This window comes from Gymnoscopelus braueri, assembly GCF_963280865.1.
Source record: "Gymnoscopelus braueri genome assembly, chromosome: 14".
Classification (NCBI taxonomy): Eukaryota; Metazoa; Chordata; class Actinopteri; order Myctophiformes; family Myctophidae; genus Gymnoscopelus; species Gymnoscopelus braueri.
In genome coordinates, this window is record NC_137619.1 from 8,030,923 (window position 1) to 8,039,639 (window position 8,717).

Here is an 8,717-nt window from a genome sequence, read left to right on the forward strand (position 1 = left end):
TCTTGTTTAGTCGATACACTTATTTGTTTTAGCTCATGCTCATTTGATTTAGCAATTTTTGTCTCATTTGTTTAAGGAAATAGGTGGCTGATATATTGCACTTTTACCTTAGCGCTAGGTATACTCTTGGTTGCTTGTTTTTGCAGAAAATGCACTAAAGACTTCTGGTGATTAGTAGTTTTCGTTCCCTACCTATGTTGAATACACTTATTGTAAGTCGCTTTGGATAAAAGCGTCTGCTAAATGACTGTAATGTAATGTAATGTAATGTTCTGCTGCACTAAAAAGGTATATAAAAAACGGACTTTTTTATCAATTCAAAATTGCATGACCCTCCCTTGGATTCAAAGTAAAATTAGCTGACCCTATACTAAAATGAGAAAGGCATGACCCTCCCCTATTTTCCTCCAGGGACCCCCTTCTGTACATTTCGACTGGTCCCTAACAGTAACATTTGGAGTTCCTCATTTGGAGTTTCGTGCATGAGCCACACCCTCATGAAAAACCAAAATAGGGAGTGTCAGAATGAATATGACACTGAGTTTCTCTCAACTCATGTCACTGCCTCCAGTTCCAGAAGCTTGTGTGGAGTTACTGTAATAACCTGTGCCTGTACCACTGGATGCAAGACAGCCTTGTAAGTGCAGAAACTACAATTAACATTGAACATTTTGTATTTTGCTGTTTTCCACTTTGTGTAGCATGTTCTTTTTTCATGTGTATAGAAAACAAACACATATGCCTGTGAATGCACCGTTTTGTTTTAATTGGCCCAGTAGCACTTTTTGTCTCCGCCAGGCCGAAAGGCATGGCGAGAGAGTATGTTTTACCCCCTGTCCGTCCGTCCGTGTGTGTGTGTGTGTGTGTGTGTGTGTGTGTGTGTGTGCCGAGGAAGAAATGCCATTTGAAAATGTTCAAATCAGCCTCATGGTGGCGCTGTAACAGGCCGATTTGTGTTTTCACCTATAACTGCACCGATCAGTGTAAAACTTTGTATGTACACTCTCTAGAGGCCAAGGAAAAACCTTTGCCCTGCATTTTTCACATTTGCCTTTTATAGCGCCACCAGGAGGCAGACTTGTGTAAAACATTTTTTTTTATATTAAGCCTTCATATTTGATCCAAATTTCACGCAAATCGGTACACATGATCTCTATAGTCATGTGATCAAGACGGATCTGTTTGATTTTTCATATTCCATCCTGATTGGCTAACATTGACATGTAATGTTTGCAGGAGTGGCCCGTTTTGAACAAAATGTCGCAAATCATGAACGCAGCGTCCGATGCGGTGAAACTTTGAACGCACGTTCACACTATGTTGAGGAACAAATGCCACCCTTTTAACATTGGCCTGTTATAGCGCCACCAGCAGGTCAAATTTAGCAAAACAAATTTTTAGAACAAAATGCCTCAAATCATGAATGCAGTGTCCGATTGCCGTGCACGGCCTAGGAATAAATGGCACCCTTTTCACATTGGCCTATTATAGCGCCACCAGGAGGCCATAATAACCTACCTGACCTGGCGGAGACCTGTGCTCCGAGGAGCACTTTTTCTAGTTTGTTCTTGATTTTTGTGTACATTTTTAATAAATGTATCAAAACTGTTTAACTGGCCATTATTATTATCATTATTATTATTATTATTAACTACATTTTTACTCATTATAAAACAGAAATTGATTCAGCACCTAAATATCATACAGAAACAACACATCTACACCCATCACATTTTGTGGAGATATGTCAATTATTGTTATATTTCCTTCTAAACTATTTATTACAAATTCATGCAAATTATGCCAAAGAAGAAAATATTTGCTTATGACAGAATAATGCCTTAATTTTATAACCTAGACTTAGCTCTCGGCATATGGCAGAAATGGATTCAGCACATAACAATCATATTTAAACAACACATTAGTACCTTTCCTCAAAAATGCCTACCATGTCCTTTTCTAAGGTTTTTTTCCCAACGATGTTATGCTTTGGGAAGTGTTGGGTCTTTGACAAAACAATCGAACGTTGCAAGAATACGATTATTTTCTTCTCGTTCGTGGCCATCTCCATTTTTCACATATTGAAAAAAACAAACAGTGGTGGACAAAGTACTCAACCCCAGTACTTGAGTCAAGACATAGATACACTCCTGGTCAGATATTGCTCCACTTCAAGTGAAAGTTGGACTTGAGTTAAAGTTCTGGAGTAGGCCTACTTCTATTTTAAAATAGCCATAGGATAAATATGGTTAAGCACATTTAAACTTCTTATTACACTCCTAGACACCTTTTCAAGATGATTTCCTTTGATGAAAGTTATGACAAGGTTTTTACAGTGAATTTGAGTGGGAAGGTCTGAATTGAACTTATCAGAGAAAATGACCGCAAACAAATCAGCAGCAAGTGCTTAACACTTGCTCATAAGGGACCCGTAATTAATGCTTAATTTATGATTACTTAATACATTATTTAAGCGTTAATTAAGCATTAATTAAGCATTATAAGCATGAATTCCTTGTAGTTCATGTATTAAGTAACTTTGCTTAATTAATGAATAAATAATGAGGTTAATTAATGATGAATTACAAGGAATTCATGATGAATTAATGCTTACATTACTTAATATGTTGATCTGAAGAACATACGAAATTGTCTTAGATCATGAGAATAACAGTTATAATATATACATGCACCATTAATTACTTACTGTAGTCTTACCTAATCTATTGCAAGTTGCAACATACTACTATATGGACAGATTTTATTTAACTTGTGTGATTTTTGCTATTTGTTGGCAAACTGTATTAAAGGGATAGTTCAGTTTTTCATTTTTGGGTTTGATTACACTTACCAAGGAACTGGTCAAAAACGTGAAAACTGTTTTAAAATCTGCCCTTCTGTTACTGATATACAGTATGTCCACTCTAGACTTGTTAGCATGTTTTAGCAATGCTAATGAAATGAATGGTATCAGCTAGCCAGTATCTGCTTTTGATCAGGCTACTATTTGATACTCATTAGGAGTGCAACAACTTGCTAACAAGCTTCCTGTGGACATTTCTCATTAACCGTAGCACTGATTTTAAAAATATTTTTCCTTATGCAGATGAGAGTGAATCAGTACAGATACAGGTCAAACCTACGGTCAAACAGATACAGGTCAAGCCAAAGATATTCATGAATATGAGTCTATTATGTTATGTAGCCTATTCAAAAGTGCATGGCATGCTTTTAAAAATACTCAAGTAAGTCAAACGTATTAATTACATTTTGTTTTTAATATCAATGCATTAATGTATTGAAATTAAGATATTTTCAAAAATAATTCAAAGATTTTCCAGAAATGTTCAACATAATATAAATATTAGTGAAATTAGCAGATCTACAAGCTCATAACGCGTCGCAATGTGACACATCACGAGCTTGCAGATCAGCTATTTTCATTTCATTTCAATTCTTTGAAAATTACTTAAGTACTCAAGTAAGTGTGCTTGGTTACTTGGTTTCCACCACTGGAAACAATGTACACAAACCTGTCAGCACAATCCTCAAGGTACTTACTAACAATTTGAGTTTGTTGTCTAATTTTATCATGTTCAAAATAAAGCTTTTCCTTCATAAATACTTTTTTCTCTATGTTTCATATTCCGATCACTGTGTCCAGGACAACTCAGTTGATCAATATGAAGCAATGGCGTCGTAAGCTGAGCCTGGCGGCGTTCCTGGTTTGCACTCTTGTAATCCTGACTTGGAATGTATACAAGCCGAAACTGCACCATGTATACAAGCCGGAACTGCACCATGTATACAAGCCGGAACTGCACCATGTATACAAGGGCGTCCGCAGGCCTGCCCAGAGCCCAAAGGAGCTACTGTGTGAACTGAAGACCCAGGCAAGGCTGAGGACAGTGGACGGATCGGAGCAGCCCTTCTCCTTGCTTGGCTGGTCCCGTCTGGTACCCTCCATTCCTCTGAAGCAGCTCCACAGATGGCAGGAGAACCAAAGCAGCATGAAGACCTGCGCTATGGTGGCCTCCGCTGGGGCGATGCTGCACTCAGGACTAGGCGAGGAGATTGATTCCCATGAAGCGATTATACGGTTCAATCATGCACCAACAGAGGGTTACGAGAAAGATGTGGGAACCAGAACAACTATTCGCCTCTTGAACGAACAGATTCTGTATAAATCTCAATTTCAATTTAACACCAGCTCTCTCTACAAGAATGTCACCCTGATGACCTGGGAAAGAGCCCCTTATGACCTCAACTTGACACAGTGGTATGCCCATGGAAAACTGTTCAGTCCATATGTAGAGCGCCGCAGGCTGGACCCTGGTCAGCCCTTCTACATTCTTCACCCCAGCTACGTCGATCAACTCTGGCAGGTAATTCAGGGAAACACGCAGGTGGACATCATACCCAACCCGCCTTCCTCTGGCTTTATGGGCATTACACTGATGATGGAACTGTGCGACGAAGTGCACGTGTACGAGTACATTCCCTCCGTGAGGCAGACAGCCCTGTGCCACTACTACGAAGATGACTACGGCTGCGGGACACAGGACTACAGCTGGCACCCCCGCGAATTTGAGAAGAGGTTAATCCGGCGAATAAATACAGGCCCTGAGACTGACCTCAGAAGAGGCAGGGTGACACTTCCTGGATTCAGCACTGTCAACTGCAGTGACATCTGAGATATCCATACATGTGTATGTATATGTTTTTATAAAATGCTGACCCTGTAGCCACGGATGTTAACTCGACATTCGGAACCTGTGTGCACCGTATTAGTCCGTATTTTTAAATAGATATGTTTTAATCCCGTCTGTGTTGGATTCTGTCGGAAATCCCCATGTATTCCTCAATGGGTGGTAGTGGTGGGGCGCATCAGGTGAAAGCTGGCATTACCCTTGATGTAAACAGGATGTAAACGAGAAAATAATATCTATCCAATAACATAAATTAACCATTAACAAATATTTAACTCATGCTAGTAAATGAGGAGTAGTTGCAACTTTAGAATAACTACCCAATAACATAAATTAACCATTAACAAATACTTAACTCATGTTAGTAAATGAGGAATAGTTGCAACTTTAGAATAACTACCCAATAACATATATTAACTATTAACAAATACTTAACTAGCCATTAGTAAGTGTTTTACTAATAGCTTGTTCATAATCCTTTGAACCTATATAAGGCATAGTTATGAATCGTTAGCATACAGGTAGTAAATATTTAACAAGTTCTTAACAAGTCATTAACTAATAGTTTGTGAGTAATATATAAATGATCTATAAGGGATAGTTATACCTCCTTAACTAACTGTTAACATGAAATCCCATACACCAAGTACCAATCAGGTGTGCAACTGATGACAATTAGGAGAATGGAAACAGCTGATCAACCACAGCCAAGTCTACACATACATACAACACGGTCAGAGATATCAAGTCAAAGAGAGCGCTGCCTGGGACCTCGACAATTTGTACTTTTTATACTATTATTGTAAAGATAGCTACATCTGTTTGCTGGGTATTAACATGAAATGTTCAAAAGTATTGGCATCAAAATATACTTGAGTACCAAGTAAATGTACTCAAATATTCCATAAATTGTCAAGCCCTACTGAAGTAAGAGAGACCACCAACTATTTTACCTTCAAATTCGACCTTAAGAGATGGCTTAAAGCAAACCAAATTTGTAATCATGGATAATTAGCATGCTCCATTTGCCACTGGTGTCATTTCTCATATTTTACTGTAATTGTTCTGTCTCTTGTACTATGTCTACTTGTCTTGTATGTATTGATGTCTGTTTTTGTATGGATAGCTATATCACCACTTTTTAACATTCTGCTCAGGGACTACAGAGTGTGTTTGTGTGTTTGGTGTGTGTTTTGTGTGTGTGTGTGTGTGTGTGTGTGTGTGTGTGTGTGTGTGTGTGTGTGTGTGTGTGTGTGTGTGTGTGTGTGTGTGTGTGTGTGTGTGTGTGTGTGTGTGTGTGTGTGTGTGTGTGTGTGTGTGTGTGTGTGTGTGTGTGTGTGTGTGTGTGCTTACTTGTGAGGGCCAAAATGTCCCCACATGTATAGTAGAATTTGTGTGTGCAGCCTTGCATGAAAACGGGTGTGTGTTTGCATGTGCGTGCAGAAGAAGTTTCAGTCTGTCAGTCAAATTATTTTGTTGACAGGCAGACATGCAAACACCCAAATATGATAGATGGTGCAACTGTTCATTTAAACGCGGGGGCTTCGGTGGCCATAGCCACCAATGTTTTATCCAAAGCCACCAATAACTTTTTTTAAAATTATATATCTATAACCCTAACCTAACCCTACCCCTAACCCTAAAACCGAAATAAAGTAACAAAAAACGGTGAAAAAAGTACCCAAAACCGCCGAAATCCGCACGGGCGTCCGTTGCCTGGGGGGCTAAGCCCCCAACCTAGTAGAGACCTAGCGACACCTCTGGTATGTCTGCATTAACCACTGAGCCACAAAGAAATATAAGCCATCACTCCAGTTCTAGCTTCACTACACTGGCTCCCGGTTGTTTTTAGGATTGATTTTAAAATTATTTTAATAGTTTATAAAGCTCTAAATGGTCTGGCACCTTCCTACCTCTCTGACTGCCTAGAGAGATATGTTCCAAACCGGGCCCTCAGGTCTTCAAGTGCTGATCTGCTCGAGGTGCCTACAATGACATATAAAAAATACGGTGAAGCAGCATTCTGCTTTTACGGACCGACAGTGTGGAATAAACTCCCATTACACTTAAGACAGGCAGCCTCTGTCGATAGCTTTAAAGCACAGCTCAAGACCTATTACTTCACTCTTGCTTTTAGCTGATTCTTTGGTTAATTTTTAATTCCTCACTGTATTGCCTATTTTAATGTTGTTTTATGCCTTTGCTTTTATTTTATTTTATTTAATTTTTGTTTGCTTTATTGTTAAATTGGTTCTAACTGTAATTGTATTATTGCTCTGTAAAGCACTTTGAGCTGCATTTCATGTCATGAAAGGTGCTATACAAATAAAGTTTATTATTATTATTATTATTATTATTATTATTATTGTTTTAAAAGCCAATCTACAAGCTCACAACACATTACATCATGACATGTTGAGAGATTGTAGATTTGGTATTTCTATAATTATTATTCTAATTATTTATTTATTTATTTTATTGGCCTATAATGACATGCCCAAAATGGGGATGCCAGGGTTAAAGAGGTTACCTAAGAAAGAAAAGCTTAAGACTGCCAGGAGGCTAACAACAGGCATTAAATGTGGTCTATTCCGTATTTGGGATTTAAATAATTGGGTCTTATCAGTACAGTTAGTGCTTCCATCGCACGTTACATGAGCAAAGGGCTTTTCAGAGGACAAGTGTTACTTGAGGTCAGGAGGAGATCAAGTTCTACCAGTTCTACCTTACCAATCCAAAACATCTTTTTGGATTGGTGAGGTAGCTTCAATAGTTGTGGTTTCTTTCCATTACGGTGATATCTTGATGAGAAATCTTCTTTCATGATGAGGAAGTCTTAGACCTTGCATAGTTGTGATGTAAAAGATATGTGGAACAATGGAAAAAGAAAGGTCAGAGTCAAAAACATAAGTAGGCTACACCTGTATGTACGCGATGAGTTGTTAGATAATGATAAAGGGCATGACAGGATTTATAGGAATGCAGTGTCACAACTACTGTACTTTCATGCAAGGGCTCCTAACTATAATCAGAGGTGAGCAAATGTATAAGTTGGAGGTCTGATGGTGATTGTGGACCCCAGGCTGTGGATCAAGGGTTTCCACTGATTATGACTGTAGAGTGTTATTATTTATATATATATATATATGTTATTAGTTATATATTGTTATGTTTGGACACTTTGAAACAATCTTTTTCAACAAGCTTTACTTGTCCAGTTCTGCCCTCCATTTTGTAGCAAATGGATCCTTCTGAACAGATCTGTTTTTGATCTCTGACACACATTTTGCTATTTTCAGGGAATTAAGGTAGCTATTATCAAACATGACTTCTACCTGTCCTGTACTCAACAGATGCAATCATGTACAGAACCATGTACAATACCACAATTTTTTTTCCCCAAAAAGAAATAAAGTAAATTAAAATGGGCCACGGACATAGACACATCTTGCCGTGGACACATTTGTCCGTGTACGGACATGTTGATGACCCCTGATCATGGTACATCTGTGTATACTGTTCTTTAATTGTTGTGTGAACACATTTTCATCAGCCCTGGCTGTACTGTACATCTGCATTATAGTATGGTGAGTTGTGTTCAACTGTGACCCATTCCTCCCGAGTCCCGGTTTACTTCTACACCACTGTTTCAACAAGAATTAATGACATTTGTTCAAATTACATTTGTTTAAATGAATACAGATGGCATTGGTATGAATATAACTTGATTTAACGTAGAATGTAGAATGTAGTTACATTTGATATAGGATATTTGGTCAAATTAAAAGTGTGGATTTTCATACGCCTTAGGTTACATAGATAGTAACAGTAATGATTGCAAAACAGGAAAGAAATAGTTACGTCTCAGGTACTTGAATATGAGTGATGGCAAGCTGCCCCTCTTAAAGGAGTGGATCAGCCAAGAAATTACTTCATTTGAATGGATTAATCCAAGACCCGAATTAACAACAGCAAAACTATATCAAAAATCCGTCCATAATAAATCAT

General features: G+C 38.2%; 1 protein-coding gene across 1 annotated transcript; it reads left to right on the forward strand.

Moving 5' to 3' along the window:
* The first annotated feature begins 576 nt into the window (after positions 1-576).
* Positions 577-7,050, forward strand: LOC308099837 (beta-galactoside alpha-2,6-sialyltransferase 2-like). The gene is made up of 2 exons (XM_080448656.1): positions 577-637; positions 3,665-7,050. The coding sequence occupies exon 2, from the start codon at positions 3,684-3,686 to the stop codon at positions 4,692-4,694; it is 1,011 nt and encodes a 336-aa protein (XP_080304782.1). The 5' UTR covers positions 577-637; positions 3,665-3,683; the 3' UTR covers positions 4,695-7,050.
* Positions 7,051-8,717: the final 1,667 nt, after the last annotated feature.

Bases quoted from the DNA above. Each gene is read 5' to 3' on its own strand.
- LOC308099837 (XM_080448656.1), top strand. From the start codon at position 3,684: ATGAAGCAATGGCGTCGTAAGCTGAGCCTGGCGGCGTTCCTGGTTTGC.